Here is a 16,753-nt window from a genome sequence, read left to right as displayed (position 1 = left end):
GACCCCACGTTGCTAGAAGAACTGTTACTTCCTACACTGGAAAATAAGCTGGCTTTTAATTTGTAACCAACTTTCTTCCTTAAAGTAAGTACCAGGGTTGCCCGACTGTGAGCCTCTGCAGCCAGGGGAGTAAGTCATGCCCTTCGGATGTTCACTGCCCCTGTCACCAGGCCCAGATCTTGCGGACACAGCATTCAAGCCTGAGCCACTTCAGCCGCCCTGAGAGGAGGCTCAGCTTTGCTCATAGTCTCCTCACTGGTAGTTTGGGCTGCTGGTGCCCCGAAGGTGTGGCAAGGCCCCCATGGACATATGCCAATGCTCAGGACTGCACACAGGGGCACCTGTGCCCATATTCACGGGTACGCTATCACCCAAATGCAGATAATGGGCTCAAAGGCCAGCTCATGCAGACGAGTAGATGCATGCCACCTGTCCCTCTGCCAAGGCTGCAGACACAGCAGCCCACAGCCACAGCGCCCGTGTCCACAAACACAGCGCACGTTCTCCCTGGAGCCCTGCCGGCACTGGGGTGGGGAGGACCAAAGGGACTGTGGCAGTCCTAGCACATCTGTGTTCCCTGCAAACATGTGGAAGGGGTGTGTGCACGTGTAGGTGTGTGAGAGGGTCAGCTTCCTTCAAGACTGTCACGGAATGTGCTTTTTCGAGTGTATTTCAGTCTGTCATATACATTTACTTCTGCAGTCCGTGAATGACATCTGATCACCCAGCCAGAAGCTCCGTGAGGGCAGTCTTGCTCACCGCCGTCCCTCCAGTGCCTGCTCAGGGTGGGGCACAGGGCTGGCACTCTACAATGTGTGCTGAGGTGGACCCCTTCACCAAACCCCAGGCTGACCAGGGGTGGGGGCTGGGACGCCCCCAGCCAAACCTTTTCTCTTTCCCTTTCCCGGAGGCAAGGCTGTGTTCCAGTCTTCTTCCAGGGACTCCCCTGCCACCCCTTGCACTGCGGCCCCCACTCTGGCCCCGTTACCTGGGATGACGATATCCCCGAGTCCCAGCATGGCGAAGTTGTCTGCTTCCAGGCCCTTCTCCAGCAGATCCTGGGGAAACACCACTGCAGGGGGAGGCAGGGATGCGAGCAGTTGGCGGGAGCCCAGGGCACTCTGACTCAGCCCTCCCCCTCTGTTGTACAGAACTTACACACTTTGCATTTCTGGGTGGGGGATGGGAGGGGGGAGGTGACAGGATGCTGATGGGCTGAAGGGTTACACCTCCATCTGGAATCACAGCTGGCTGGAGCAGGGAAGGACCTAGGATAGTTGAGGCCCAAGGTTTGATGCCTTTATTGAGCTGTAACTCACATACCATTCAATTTCAATGCCCTTTTAGAGCTACAGAGCCCTTTGGTTAAATGGGATTGACCCTGAAGCACAGTATATAAGAGATGAAAGAGCTGACATCTAGTAGGCTTTCTTTTTTTTTCTTTTTAACATTTTTTATTGATTTATAATCATTTTACAATGTTGTGTCAAATCTAGTAGGCTTTCCATCTCACTGCAGCAGGGGCATGGCCAGAAGGGCCCTTGTCCTGAGGCAGGGGGAGCTCAGGCTATTGGCTCTTTCTGCATCTGCTGAGGGAGAAAAGGCCACAGACCTACAAATTCCTTGTTTAAAGCCCCTTACTAAGAAATCCTGCTGCTGACCGGCTTGTCTGGATAAATACAGACTGAGAGACATGCCTCCCTCTGCGTCCAGTTAGGGCAAGAGGTGGCTGTAACCAGATTTCATCCACAGGGCCTTGGAGCCTGAGAGAAGTCATGTGGGGGCTTCAGGGTCAGATTTTGTGGGTCTGAATCCTGGCTATGCTGTGTGACCTTGCACAGGCTACTTAACTGCCCTGTGCCTTAGTTTTCTCACCTGTGAAACAGGTGTAACAACTGGGTATAACTGAACTGACCGCACAGGGTTGTGGTGAGGGCTGGGTGATCTGCACACATTGTTAACCACTGCTTTGTGCCTTCTTTACTAACCCAGTCCTGATTTTGTAAAGGGCAGCCTTCCCAGGTGCTGAATCAAGTGTGGCATAAGGCCAAGACAATCAGGACAACCTGGACCTGGTCGCTGAATTCCGGACTTCCCCTGCAGTGAGGGGTGGTCACGTGACCCTGCTCTGGCCCGTGGTATGAAAGCAGAGGAAGCTGGGTGTTCTGGGCAAGCTTGTGCTTCCCTAATAAACACAGAGGCTCTTCCCTAGCCACTTCTTCCTGCCTTGAATGCATCACAATGATTTATAGCTTTCCTCACTCATTCCCCGAATCCTCGTACCATTCAATTCTGAGTGGCAGATGTGGAAACCAAGGCTCACAGGGATGAAGTCTCCTCCCTCAGGCCACACAACCAGCAAGTGTCAGATCTGGGACTTAAACCCAGGCCTCTTGACTTAGCATATGTGCACTTAACACTCTGCTACTGCCTCTGAGCAGTACAGGGCAATAAGCTTTCTCCTCAAGCCAGAAAACCAAATTCCAAGCACCAGAAACCAAATATGACTGTCATTTCCCTGTTTAGAGCCTTCCAGTGGCTCACCACTGCCTACCAGGCAGTGTCTGGGCTTCTTGGCACGCCATCCTTGACTTCCCCAAACCTGGCCTCTTTGTTGCCACTCGCCTCAATTCAGCCACATCCCTTCCCCAACTCTCCGTTCCCTCCACACGTTTTCCTGCTTGCAGCCCTTGGCTGAAGCTGTATTCTTCCAAATGCCCACACTGCCCTAGCCTGGTTGGTAAACACGTATTCATCTCCTGTGACCCAGGAAAGCTTTCCTGACACGTTGGCTGGGTTTATCCCGGACAGCACGTGGGACACAGCTGCTGTTCTGGCTCGCCCAGCATCTGTTCTCTTACACCCTCGGTTTTGGGGGGCTGCCACTTCACATACTCTGCCCCAGGCACTGGAGAGGGCGGTGACCCAGGCCTATGCACCATTCCCAGCGGGAGTGCCCAGCTCTTGGGTCAGGCCAGGCCCCAGGGGTGTATCCAAGTCAAAGCTGGGAGAAACTTGTTTTCCTCTGGGGTCACTGAGCTGGGGCTGTAGCATCTAGGAGCACTGAGTGGCCACAAGCCTCTTTCGGAGGAGAGCTGCGTGCAGGAGCAGGGAGGGAGACTGTGCGAGGACAGCTGACTCTTGACTCTCAGGCTGACTGACTTCACCCCGTCTGCCCACCTGCCGCCCTGAGCCCCCGCTCCTGGTGGGGCTCGCTCACCACAATGCCTTTCTCCTTCCGTCATGATTCTGATTCTGTTCTCCTCTTTGGGTCTCACGATCCCAGGAGGTGATTCTGGACTAGTCTAAGGCTTAAGCTACAAGTTCATCGTGCCCTCCCCATCCCATGCTGGGGAATGGGTCAGACTTGGGCCCGTGACCCAATTCTGGCCAGTGAAATGTGAGAGAGGCTGCCGGGAGGATCTGGGGAAAAACATCCTTCTCTGATGAAAGAGAGACATGAAGTTCCCTACTTCTGCCCCTGGACATGCTGAGAACGGTGGGGAGGAGGGCTGAGGGGACCTTGGCTCTTGGCGACTCCACTGAGGGTCATCAACCCAACTCCAGACGCTCTACAACTGGCCCTGCTGCAGTGTGAAATAACACTTCCGCATCATTTACAGATGCTTGTAGCTGGATTTTCTAATATATATAAACAACGGATACAATGAAGAACAAAAACAGGGCAGTGTGAGCGGTGCGGGGCAGGCGGACAGCTAGCTCTGCACTACGGGGATCCAGAAAGGGGCTCCAGGTCTCGGTGTGGGGGTCTTCTGCTCTGTTAAGACATGCCTACCCCTCTGTGCTCACTCTCATTTCAGCTCGTCCCACGGCGCCTGCACTGTGACCAGGTGGCTGGAGGCCAGGACCTGGGCAGAGGGTGGCTGTGTGTCACAGCTGACTAATTGAACAGGAGAAGGAAAGCAGGCTGGAGACACAGGAGAGCTCAGAGGAGGAGGTGACATGTGGGGAAGAGCTAAGGGAGGGTGTTGACCAAAGCAGGGACCACGACAGGGAGGGCCATGGGGGTGGGGGCAGACGGGCTCCCCATGGTGGGGAGGCCACTTACATTTTATTGGTGCCTCAAAGGACTTGGCCACTGTCACCATCACATTGGTGCCAAATACCTAGAAGGAGGAGAGAGGAGTCTAGAGGGAGGTGAGGACTGGGTGGGAAGGAATGGCTGTCCCTGGGCTTCTCACTGTGCCACTGCCAGAGATGGGGTGGGGGGCAGGGCCAGGAGCAGGAAGGGCTCCGGAGCAGAGGGGAAGCTGAGATCTGGTGACCACCGACACTGGACACCCATATGGACACTTCATGGGGTTCCTGGTTCTGGGCAGCAAAAGGGGCAATTCAATAGAGTTGGGAAAGGGTCTCTAATGGCTCCAGCCAGGCATCCTATGTTAGTTCAGGGCTCTGCCCTTCCCAAGAGATGAAGTCCTCCAGCACTGCCTGCTCAGGGGAGAAGAGGCTGCTGGAGGCCAGGGAAAGGGTGCCGGAGTCAGGCCGCCCTCAATCCCTCAGTGACGGCTCAGGGTGAGCACGCAGGTCCCGCAGCCCAGGGCTGGCGTGCGCTCCGTGGCAGCCTCTGTCCCCAGCACTGCGCCCACTGGGCCCACTCACCCAGAAGACATCGTAGATGAAGAGCCCGCCCAGCAGGATGCAGCCAGTGCTGACGTTGTTCAGATGCAGGAGCTCCACTCCGTTGAGGGAGAAGGCCAGGCCAAAGAGGTTGTTGGCAATCCAGTGCTGAGGAGAGGCGGGAGTGAGCCCCGCTCCTGCCCCCCAGCGCCTCCCCCACGCTGCCCCAGCCCTGGCTTCTTACCTTCCTCAGCAGGTACCAGACGCCAACGATGCTGCTCAGGCCCAGGCACACCAGGTCCTTGGTGTCAAACTCATAATTGATGATCTCTGGGCAGAGAGGCCGGGTAAGTCCACTCCCCGGGGCGGGGCTGCCCCTCCCACCTGTCAGCCCCTGGACGGAGGAGGGCATGGCTGTGGGCATCGTCAGAGGCCCACAGGCCGGGGGTGCTCACTGGAGCCACCCCCAGCCCCTCCAGTTTCCTAGTGGAGGGAATGGAGGCCCAGGGAGAATCCAGGCCTGGCGCAGGGTCAGTGGGAGGCAGTTCCCTCTCTGAGCTGCAGCTTCCTCATCTGTAAAAAGGCGATCACATCACCCCTGACAGGACTGCTGTGGTGAGCAGCTGAGATGCCCTGACAAAGTGCTCAGCATGGCGCCTGCACACACTGGGGGCTCTATCAATGCCAGCTGCACAGAGCCCAGGTCTTTAGCAAGGTCCCAGTTCATTCGGGAATCTTCCTACTCTGCCACCAAAGGAATCGAGAAGGTTGATGGCAGCGCTCTGTCACCAGGAGGAGGAGGAAGAAGGTAAGGAGGAGGCCTGGAGAAGCAGCAGGAGGGAGGAGGGAGGCTGCGCTGGCGGGGAGCCCTGCGGCAGACATCCTGCTGGTAGACCCCTTCTCCATCACCTCCAACTCTCCTAATGAGGAAGCCCAGAGAGGGGGTGGAGCCTGCCCAGGGCCACAGAGCACAGCCTCCTCTCTCAGATTCCTGAGTGTAGCAGACTGCTTGTTGGCCCCAATTTTTATCCTCTCCTCTGTGGTAAAAGCACTCTGATGATTTTTAACTGGACACAAGGCCAGTGAGCTCACGGTCACATTTTCTCGCTTCCCCTGCAGCTAAACGGGCCCAGGATACAGTTGCCTTTCCCTCTCTCAGGAGGGCCTGTGGAGCGGTGGTGTGCTAACCTGGACCCGAGTGCCCGAGTGCGCAGAGCACGAGACAGATGAAAAAACTCAACAACCACTGACTGGGCACAGATGCCTAGAGATGCACAAAGGACTCATACGAAATTGCTGCTCTCGAGGGACAAGGCAGACTGCTGGGTACGTTTACGAGTGTGACATTCACAGCTCAGACTTGTACACAGGAGAAGTACCTCCCACCTGGCCAAGCCACTGATAAAATGGTTACGGCATCTGAACCCACACCAGAACTCACCCCCATGGCCCAGGCTTTCCGCAATTCCTTGTGGTTTTCATTTTTTGAAAGCCATGGAACCCCTTTTCAAATCTTAGGTTGGGAAGTAGTCACACTAAAATTAGACAGGATAAAAATAGCTATGCCAGCCAACTGTTTCCTGAGCGTCCCTCCCGAGCCTGGTGGTATGCTGAACGCTCTCCCCTCACCACTTACTCACAGTCCTAACGACATGCCTATAAGGGAGATACTAGATTATAATGTTCATTTTACAGATTAAAAAAAAAAAAAACCTAACATTCAGAGAGGTCAAGATATACCCCCAGGGGCAGAGCTGGGATGTGACCCAGAGCCCACCTTTCCCATCGCTCACTGTACCGGGGAGTCCCAGTGTTGGAGAGACAAAGGGGAGGGAGGTGAAGACACCCAAGGGACACCCAAGGCAGGGGAAAGCGGGCAGCACTGACCTTCCTTGTTCTCCCCAGAGCCCTGCGTGAAGAGCAGCTGGTACTGTCGATTTGGGAAGTTGGCTGGAAAAAACCTATTCATGAAAGGGCTGGAAGGACAGACAAAGCAGGATGGCAAACTGTTACCCGGGTGCAATCACAGACCCCTCCTCCCGCCCCCTGCATTGGTTTACAAGCTGTTATCTCCCAACACCCTCAAAGATGCCCCACAGGTAGGTGTTACTGTGCCCATTGTACAGACATGAAAACAGAGGCCCTCAGAGGGCAAAGTGCCTGCCCAGGGAGTCAGTATCTGAGCTGACACTCGAACCTAGTTAGACTCCTAGTACTTCCATACTGCCTCTTAGTTATCACCTAAGAAACACAAAGCAGAGGCAGACTTTCACATAAAACACAGGTGATAGGAGAGCAATGGATTCCACAGTCTGGTTTCTGCACCATTTGTATGAAAGTCAATAATGCATATTCGGGTTCGAGCCAGCACAGGGCAAGTCCTCACTCTTCAAGGAGATCCACTGTGTCCAGGGAGGCGGCAGAGCTGGAATGAGGTGCCAACCAGTATCCTGGGGTGAGCTCTGACTCCTCAGAGTGAGCACGATGGGGCCCCACACTGCTTAGAAGGCTGGAAGGCCAGCAGCCGGGGGGGGGGCTCCTCAACCTCAGGTGGTCCTAGACAGACCACTTCCTCCTGGCTGGCTCCTCCCCAGCCAGTGGCAGCTGACTTGGTCTGGTCCAGAGTAGAGCAGGGGATGCACCAGCTGTGGCCAGGCCCACAAAGGGACATGAGATCCGCAGCCCTTTCTCCCGGGCTGGAGGTAGAGAGGTGAATGGGGGAGGAGGCATGAATTTTGCTTTGGACTCTCGGAACAAAAAGGTAAATCCCTTGTCCCAATTTCTCAGACGTCTCTATTCCAAACGCCATCCAGATGTGTGCAATGTGGCAAAATCAAAGCTGCAGCATTCTTCTGCATTTTGAGGCCATTAGAGATTTTCCATTAAAATGTCCATCCAATTGACCTTTTGCAGGTAGCCTGTTAAACCATCTTAATACATTTTGTAAACACCATACAAATCCAGCACACTCCTCTTTGTAGCAGTCAGCAGACCCAAAGCAAGCCTGAGCTGACTATAAAGTATATGGTATTCTGTTTGAGGGGATTTGTTTTAACCATTTCCTTTAATTATCAGTTTCCCAGAACACTTAGTTATGTTGACATGAGGCAATTCTTTCCAGGTGATTCTGTTTCCTTAAATATTATATAAACTGTGCCAACACAGACAAAGCATGAACAGTATAATCTGAACTACTGTTACCTTCACCTCTCATCTGAGTAATCAGCATGCTGTCAGCTTTATATGGCCAAATAAAAGGAATTAAACGTGAGAAAGAAAAGAATGCATGTTCCTGGACTCCCTTCCAGACCTATAAAGTCCAAGGACCTGAAGATCGCCCCATTCCCTGACTTGTCAGGCCTGAGATTTTTACAAACTCGCTGGACTTAATCAGCCAGAGGAATCATAGTCCCTAGGGTGGGAACAACCTCACATCCACTCCTTCCACGGGGCCTGTTTGCTGCTCAGGATTCTGGAAGCATCCCCTCTGATTCCTCAGCATGATCTACTTCCTGGCCAGACAGGAGCAGAGATGTTCTTTTCTGGATCACCTTCAGAGAAGGGACAGAAAACCAGGGGCTCTCGGCTCAGCCTGGTTCTCGGGGCGGCAGTATTGTGGAGTGACCATGAGCTTGGGAGACCCTGCCCTGAAGCCTGCTCTACCATGGGTGGCCCTGGGTGAGCCACTTCAGTGTATGTGGGGTAATACCACCTATCTCAAAGGGTGGCTGTGAAGATAGAAGAGAAGGCGGGGAGAAGCTCAGCCCAGCACCAGACCCTCAACAGGGGTCATAGGAAGTATGAGCTTCCATCTTCACTACACACTTTCACTTATTTCATTCGGCAACATTAGCTCAGACTGACAAAGACTAATGAGGTGGGCAAATCCAGAATGGTGCTCCCAACTGTAGGAAAATGGACATAGGCCAAGGGGTACCCAGGGCATAGCAGCAAAGGCAGGGGAAAGGGAGCTTTCTAAGACTCTGGGGCTTGGAGGAACAAAATGTGGATTCAGCAACCACCTCTGGGTCTCAGTTTCCCCACCTGTCAAACAGCCAATCCCTCCCAGTCTGCAGGCTGCGGCATGAATGTTGCAAGGGCTCTGGGAATACATATTGACATGGCAGGCACTAGGATGGAGTTGGGAAAGGGTCTCCACAGATGGGTCTGAGCAGATGGGAGGCAGCAGCTGGGATAGGTAGGCTGGAAGCTACTTTCAGCTCAGTCTGCTGAATCACTTTGAGGGAGTCTGAAGCTAGAGGGTGTGAGCAGAGGCAGAGAGAAGGCCTGAGGTGCTAAACCTTTCACTCCAGCCTGGCCTCTGCCTTAAGAGCAGTGGTTAGCAGCATGGACACAAGCCAGGCTGCCTGGGTTCAAATCCTGGCCCTGCCACTGAGCTGTTTTGTGCAACTGTTTCCTCTTTTGGAACACTACAACAGTATCTTTCTCATAGGGTTATTAAGAGGATTAAACGAATGCTTGGCACCCTGTAAGCTTAACTGCAGCTTCAACTCCAAACAGGAAGTCTCTAAACCGATGTCTTTGTTATCCTAAGAGGGGCTGCTAGTAACCTGGGGCAAGAGTCAAGCAACCTGGCTGCTGTGAGCCTGCCTTGAGGGCAGGGGTCCTGTCTCCTCACCCTCACTTCACCTGTGCCAGACCTGGGCCCGGGAGACAGCTGGTAAGTCCTTGCTGAACACCCCTGCATGTGGGCTTTTTAGCAGGAAGAGCCTCCTTCTGGCCCTCGATGGCGCATGTCAAACCTAAAGGTCACTGTTTCCTGCTGGGAAACCACATCCTGGTGCTCTGCTCCTCTGGGGGTGGAAGGCAAGGGTCAGTGGAACTAGTGACGTGGACTTGCCCTCCCGGGGTGGCAGGTTTTGGCTGTATAGGCCTTTCCCTCTAAAGGTCAGCTGGGTGGGATATGAGCTCATAGGTGATAAAAATAAGCTCAGGTTCCCTTGGCAGGAAGGAAACTGGCATGGGAGCCTTGGCGACTGTACAGGGTAAGGGCGGCCTGCGGGCCTTCACCTTCCTCCAACGCCCCAAGCTGTGGTTTCTTCCCAGGGAGGCTGGAGGCGGGCAGGGAAGGGAGGGAATCCCATGAGCACCTCTGCCTGGGGCTCGCTCGCACAGCCTCCCAGCAGGCCTCTCCTTCACTGATCCTCAGGAGACCACAGGCCGACTGGAGAGGGTGCCCAACCCCTCCTTAAGTTCTCTCTTCTCCATCACTTTCACCAAAACTGGTCTGGCTGTGGAGTTATTAGACAGACCGGGGCTCAAAACCTCACTCTGCTCCTACTAGCTGTGATTTCTGGTGGTCATTCAATCCCGCTGAGCCTCCATTTTCCTGTCTTAAACCTTTAGATCTAGTTGTTTGAATCCGGAGGAAGGTCTGACTCTAAGTTTGTGGATATAAACATCTCATCAAAATTCTTTCAGGAAATACTTAGGAAAACTCAATTTGATTGAAGAAAAGCAAATTTAATTCTTGGATCAACTATCTAAATGGCAGGATTAAATTATGCCTTCCCTCCTTTCTGCTAAAATTATTTTCATCCGATTCAGTTCTTTTCCATGTAAACTTTACAGTAATGATTTCTTCCATCAGTTTTTAGTCCTATCAAGTATTTTAGAGAACAGCTCAGACCCCGTATGGTGAGTACCCCTTATGCCCACAGCCATCCATTCTTTTTATAAGATCTAATTTTCCTGGGTCACATTGCTTACTCCATATTTTATTAAGAAAATGAGTCTTCTGCTAATTTTCAGTCACTAGCAAATTGTACCATATGCATTTTTAGTTGCTTTGGTTCTATTTTCTGTTGATAATTTCTATTGGTAAAAAATTATGAATTGGCTAAGATAGACAAATTGTTTCTTGGTTAATCCGTGAGAAATTTGGGACAATGTTCCTCAATCATTGTTCCAAAAGAAAAAAAAAAAAGGTTTTTGGTGTCAAAATGATACCGGTTCAAAATAAACTGCTTGGGCCGTGGATGGCTATCTCTCTAGTAGGATTGTTGAGGTAAAGTGAAATAGTGAATCCTCAGCACATGGCCTGACAGAATCTATTGACTTCTCTCACACTGAGGTAGTAGCTGGGCTGTGGGGAGGACTGGGGGGAGGGGGCGGTGTCTCAAGGCTCTTGTGGATGGTGGGCGGTGGTGAGGGGCTAGAACTGGGGGAACCCTAACCAGCATGGGGAGTGACTACCCCGACTCCGGTCCACCAGGAAAAGAGAGGCCTATCCTCTGAGGAAGGGTGTCTGGGTTTGCCACTAACTTGCTGGGTCCAAGTCACTCGGCTTCTCCGGGCTTTCACATTTTAGGATTGAAGGGCTGGCCTAGAATCCTCCCAAGGTGACTAGAACAAGACCCTGTGGTTGAAGAGTAGGTGTAGTGGAAGACGACACTGAACTCAGTCAAAAGACCAGAGCTGAGTCCCAGCGTATGAACTTGGGCCGCTGCTCATCCTGGGCGTGCTTGGCACTGTGCTCTGGGCACTTTACGCTTGGCCCCTCCCACGCCCCACAAGGAGGGACGCACAGGGTCTCCATTTTACAGGAAAAGAAATTGATGCTCAGAGAGCCCGAGTAACTTACACAAGTTACTGAGCTGGCAGAGCCAGGCCTAGTGTTCCAGGGCTGACGGCCTCTCAGCCCACGCTCTTGACTCCCCAGCTCCTGCCTAGAGGAACGAGGCCAAACTCACCCTGACACCCGACGCCTTCCACGAGCAGATCCTGCTCTTTCTCCCTGACTGCTCTGGAAGGATCCTGACTGTGCCTTCCATGCGCACAGACCTCCCAGCTCCCTCCTTTGCCCTCTTCCAGGTTTCCCACCTTTCAAAGCTGAGTTCAAGCTGCATGCCTGCCTTCTGGGAACCTTTCCAGGTCAGCTGGCCACCTCACGGTCTATCCCTGGTTCTCAGCCTGAGGCTGTACCTCCTCAAAGTGCCAGATGGAAACAGGTTGGGACACTTCTGCTGTCACAGCTAGGGAATGGGCTGGGGGCACAACTCCCATTTGGTAAGCAGCCCCCCCGAGGATGACTGGCCTAGCCCTTTTGTCCCCTCTGAACTGCCACAAACTGGTGGCAATCTGAGCAGGGTGGCAGTGGACAGAGGATGGGCTCTGGGGCCACACAGACCAAGTTTGAATCGTGGCTCTGCTGCTTGTCAGCTGTGTGATCCTAGCAAATTTCTTAACCTCTCTGAGCTTCAGTTTCTGAACATAACACAGATTAAAAGCAAAAGCTAACTGTATAAGGTGATCACAGACGATAATAATAACCACAGCTAACAGTTACTGAACATACTGAGTGCCAGATACTGCCCTGAAAGCTTTCCACAAGACCCATAAGGAAGGTATGATCATTTTCCTCCACATTCAGGTGAGGAAATTGAGGCCAGAGAGATTAAGTAACTTGCCCAAAGTCACAGGGCTATTAAGTGGCAGAGTCTGGATTCCAAGTCAGATCGTCAAATTCTAGAGCCTGCACTCCTCACTTCTCACTGCCCTGCCTCCCTCTTATGAAATAAGATCGCATCTGAGAAGCCCAGCTCAGTGCCCAGTGCGGCAGCCACAACACCTGGCAGGTGGCACTGGCATTACTCACCTGAGTACTGTGACAACTGCCATGACACTACTGTTCACAAGTAACTTTCCCCACAACGCTGGTGGGAAACACCCACCGGACAGTCTCGTCATTCCTTGTAAAGAAACTGCGGCCCAGAGAGGTTAGGTTCTCATTCTAGGTCACCCATGGTCTGACACACGGGAAAGATGCCCTCGGGTTTTACAGCCAGGATTCAAACCTGGCTCTGAATGACGCCAAAGGTCATGTTCTCATCCGAGACCCTGCACTGGCTCCTGAGAAAGCTGCTTCAAATGTCGCGGAGATGCCTTCTGACCTGATGGTGTGGGACAGGGCCAGGATTCCCAGCACGAAGAAATACATGGACAGCAAGAGGTTGATGTACTCCTGGGAGAATATCTGAGGCAGAGATACAAAGAGAAACAGGATGTCAGGGTTGCCAGTGGCTACAAGGAAACCAGAATCCCCGCTTCCCTTCTGGAGACTGGTCTCACCCTTCTGGAGATGGGGAATGGTGTCAGGAGTCCCAGACACTATGGACTTCTAGTTTCTGTGGCAACAGGAAAAAGGGACAGAACCTCAAGCCCTCAGAGGCACCTCCCAAAGGAGTCTGCAGTTTTGCGCTCGGTGCTCGACTATTTGGAGACTCAGGCGACATTGTGTGTGTATCCAGGGTCCTGAGTGGGAATCATGGGGGAGGGGAGTCTGAACCTCAGAATGCTCTCTTCCAAGCTTCCTTCTCTCTGCTCAAAACTCTAGGGAGCCCCTACAGTGGCCACCACGGCCCTGAGCATGCCAGTCACAAGTCATCTGCGCCCTGCTCCATTCTCCGTGCTCTTTCGACGACCCCTCCCACAGGGACACTGGAAGTTCTGACAGCAAGGCCCAACAGCTACTCCTCTGTCCTGCTATTGTTAGGTGAACCTGAGAAATGCATGTTCTCTGTCACGGCACCCCCAAAGCCAGTGGTCACGTTAACTATGGACTTTGTGAAGGCGGCAGTGCTACATCGCTCCATGGTTGCCGCATAGTCTTCTAGTTTTTTACTGGGAGGGAACACATGTTGTGTGGGGCACAAGGACACTGGCCACTCTCAAGCAGGGCTGTTTCCGAATCTGCTCAAACGCTTGTCTGCCCACCTCCTCCCCCAGCCTCTCACAGACTGTGACCACCACAGACTCCTCAGCCCATGCCACGCCCCTCTTTGTCCTATGAGCTGCAGGCACACTGGCCTTTTCCCAGGGCCTCGTGGTGCCGCATTCCCACTGTGGGTGGCCCATGCACACGCCCTCTGCTGCCGGGGACCCTCTCCTCTCCTCCCCCAGGCTTCCCAGCAGCTTTTCTCGATATGGCCTCCAGCCACCTCACCCCGTTAGTTCAGCTCACGTTCACTGACAGTCTACTACGAGACCGTCATGCTCAGCCCTGGAACTGAGGGAAAGGCAGAAAAATCCCTGCTCTCATGGAGATCATGTGCCAGTGAGGGACAATCTCAAAAGAGATGACTGTGCAACACGTTGTCAGGTGGAGATGGGAGCTGAGAAGAAACGCAAAGGCAGGGAGCAGGGAGGGATTCTGTGTCAGACAGGTGGCCTGGAAGAGCCTCCTGATTTGGGGACACTCACTTTGTTTAGGAAAAGAGCCTTTAACGAAGTAAAAGAGCTGCTGTGAGGACATATAGGGGAAGAGCCTGTGAGGAAGAGGGAAGGGTGAGTGCAAAGGCCCTGAGGTGGGTATGTGCTTCTATGTGTGGGGAATAGTGAGGGCCAGTGGGACTGGAGCTGAGGGAGGAAGGAGTGTTAGGAGATGAGGCTGAGAAGGTAGGAGGGAGATGGACCTACAGTGCTGTGAAAAAGGCTTTAGATTTGTCTGGGAAAGAAAGGCCAGGATTTCAGGGCTGAGGGCAAGGCTGGGAACTGATCCAATGACCTGAGAGGACCCCTTTGCTGCTGTGTGGAAGGCAGACCCCACAGGCCAAAGTCAAAGCAGACAGCCCAGTGTGGAGGGCGCTGCAGCCAGGAGGCTGGTGCTTTGGGCTGGGGGTAGAGGGAAGTGATGAGAGGGGATCATGGTCCAGATCTGCCCTGGGACCAGAGGTGCAGGATGTGCCCAGGGCTGCTGGCCACGAGTGCTGAGGAGGGAAGACGGCCCCGGGTTTCTGGCTGAGCAGTGTGGACGAGGTGCTGCTGTCTGAGACGGGGGCTTGGGCAGAGCAGATTCCTCTGCACTCTCCTGGCGCTATGGGCCCCGCTTTCACAGCACTTCCTAGGACTGTAACTGCATCCTTGTATATGCGATCGCTTGATCGGGGGTCTGTCTCCACCACTTATGAAGCTCCGCGAGGGCCAGGGTGGGCCAGCTGTCTTTCTCACTGCGGTGTCCCCAGCACCCAGCACAGGACCTGGTGCACAACAGGCACTCAGGACACGTTTGTAGATTGACTGCGTGGATGAGCCAATCAGTGGCTCCAATGGGAATGCTCCCATCGACACAGGCGCGTGGACTCCGTTCTACTGTGAAAATGTGGTGTTCTCTTAGCGTTCTGTAAATGTGGGCCCCGGTGAACACTTTCTCTCTGCCCACGCCTTTGAGTGTCTGGTCAGCTTGACTGTGTGGACTACGACTTGTGCACCGAGTCTCATCTTCTTTGTGCTTTGGCTGCTGGAAAGTCAGAGCCACACCTGTGTCCAAGGCACTTCCGCCAAGAGTATGTCTTTAGAGCTGAGGGTATGGGGTCTGGGGATGGTCTTCACCCAAAGCGTCATTGTTTTTTCCTATTTTATTTTTTTCTTCTTGACCCCAGTTTCTTCCTTTATTTTTCTTATGCTGTTGGATTTCATTTTCATAAGCTGACTCAAAGAAACCAGGTTTAAATGAGGTGGGAAAAGGTAAATTTTATGGTTTTGAGCAATGTTACAAACTCTGGTGCCCCCACCAGCAGTGGAGGAAAGGGGCTGAGGGAGAGCCACTATTAGGCACACTGCCCCACCGGCCATCAGTTGGAAGGAATCTGCTGGCTGTGTTATCCAGGCAGCTGCCTTCCAGAAATCTCAACATGGGACACTCTAGTGACATGGGGCAGAGGTGTGCCATGTCCTCTGACACACAGTGGCCGGCTGGGGCTTACCTGCCTGGATAGGAGGACAGGCTGAGATCTGGGGCCTTAAATAAAAATGTTCACACCCCTCTGCTGCCAGAAATTCCTTTCTGGGGAATCTAGCCTAAGGAAAGAATCCTAAATACTAAAAATGTCAGAAGGGCCTGGGTGTGTATTCCGCACACTTAGCACAGCAGAGACTTCAGAAATAGTTGCCATAAACCAAGTCGGAGGCAGTGGGCTAGATGTACACAGAGCCACAGAGAGATCGCAAAAGTACAGGGCAAGGAAAAGGAACACAGCTCCATTGATGGGAACTAGTCTTCCACTAAATACACACAGATACACTAACACCATGTATTTTATGAGGAGACACAAACATCCAAGGACACAAATCAAACGCATCAGGGTGGGTGCCTCTGGCAGAGAGAGAAATGAAGGTGGGAAATGGAGGCTGGCATCAAGGGTGAAGAAGGTGAAAAAAACAAGGTGGCGTGCTATGAACCAAAGCCTCTAATAAATTTAACTCTTCATCCGAGGTCCAGGAAAAAGAGAAAAAAAAAATCCAGTGAATACCAGACGCTATTTGATGCACTCTTACTTATTAGAGTAAAAATTAGGATGACGTTTCTGTTTACGGTGAGAGGGATGCTGTCAGCCAACTGTGGTCTACTTGTGGGGACATTCTGAAAACATTAAGAACAGTTCTGATCCAATAATGAGGGAGTGATGCAACAGGAAAGAGGCGTTAAAATTATGTGTTTGACTCACTCACAGACTGGTAAATATAAAGAATTCTGATGTTACTCAGTGTGGGTGGGAGTAGAGGGGAGTCAGCCCACTGGTAACTGTCAGAGGGAGTGTAAACTGGCATAGTCTCTCTGGAGGAATTTGGCACTATTTGTTCTGATTACAAATGGAGATGCTATTTGATCTGGCAATCCTACTGCAGATATACTTGAAGAGACGTGATTATGCAAAGATAAGTACATGAAGATGTTCATGGCAGCAGTGCTGTGATATCCCAGCACTGAATGCCCCTCAGGGGCACATCCGTGAAACAGAACAAGCAGCTATGAAAATAAATGAAATGGGGGTGGGGGGTCTAGCTCAGTGGTAGAGCGTGTGCTTGGCGTGCACAGGGTCCTGGGTTCAATCTCCAGTGCCTCCATTAAGGGGGGAAGAAAAAAGAATGAGACAGATTTGAATGTGCTGATACAAAAATATCTCCCTGCTAAAAACCATATGTTTGAGATATACATATACATATACATATATATACTGTTTTAAAATTTTTACATAAATGTAGATCTATGCATAGTGGAAAGACTCCAAGAAACTACACTGAGGAGAGGATTATGGCTCATTTGCACTTTCCCCTAGAGTGAAAAAAAAAATTTTTTTTTTTTACCATGTATGTTGTACTTTTAAAATATAAATGAAAAGTTATCCTTGAGGAATTTTCAATGACCAGGAAA

The 16,753-nt window shown here is 52.3% G+C and overlaps 1 protein-coding gene and 1 non-coding gene across 5 annotated transcripts in view; one reads left to right on the top strand and one right to left on the bottom strand.

Moving 5' to 3' along the window:
- Positions 1-16,753, bottom strand: part of HM13 (histocompatibility minor 13) — a 36,346-nt gene that overhangs the window by 11,259 nt on the left and 8,334 nt on the right. For all 4 annotated transcript variants that reach the window (XR_004313198.1, XM_032462059.1, XM_032462058.1 and 1 more), the window contains exons 3-8: positions 12,495-12,577; positions 6,469-6,557; positions 4,826-4,911; positions 4,624-4,749; positions 4,070-4,127; positions 989-1,072 (exon numbers count right to left, since the gene is read on the bottom strand). Coding sequence is in view for 3 of the 4 variants with exons in the window: in XM_032462059.1 (XP_032317950.1) it covers positions 989-1,072; positions 4,070-4,127; positions 4,624-4,749; positions 4,826-4,911; positions 6,469-6,557; positions 12,495-12,577 (526 nt within the window). In the remaining variant the exon portion in view is untranslated. The remainder of the gene's footprint in view (positions 1-988; positions 1,073-4,069; positions 4,128-4,623; positions 4,750-4,825; positions 4,912-6,468; positions 6,558-12,494; positions 12,578-16,753) is intronic.
- Positions 16,375-16,446, top strand: TRNAA-GGC. The gene has a single exon. It is a non-coding gene; the product is annotated as a tRNA-Ala (tRNA).

The sequence above is a fragment of the Camelus ferus genome, chromosome 19 (genome assembly GCF_009834535.1).
Source record: "Camelus ferus isolate YT-003-E chromosome 19, BCGSAC_Cfer_1.0, whole genome shotgun sequence".
Taxonomy (NCBI): domain Eukaryota; kingdom Metazoa; phylum Chordata; class Mammalia; order Artiodactyla; family Camelidae; genus Camelus; species Camelus ferus.
This window is presented reverse-complemented; position numbering and strand designations above follow the sequence as displayed.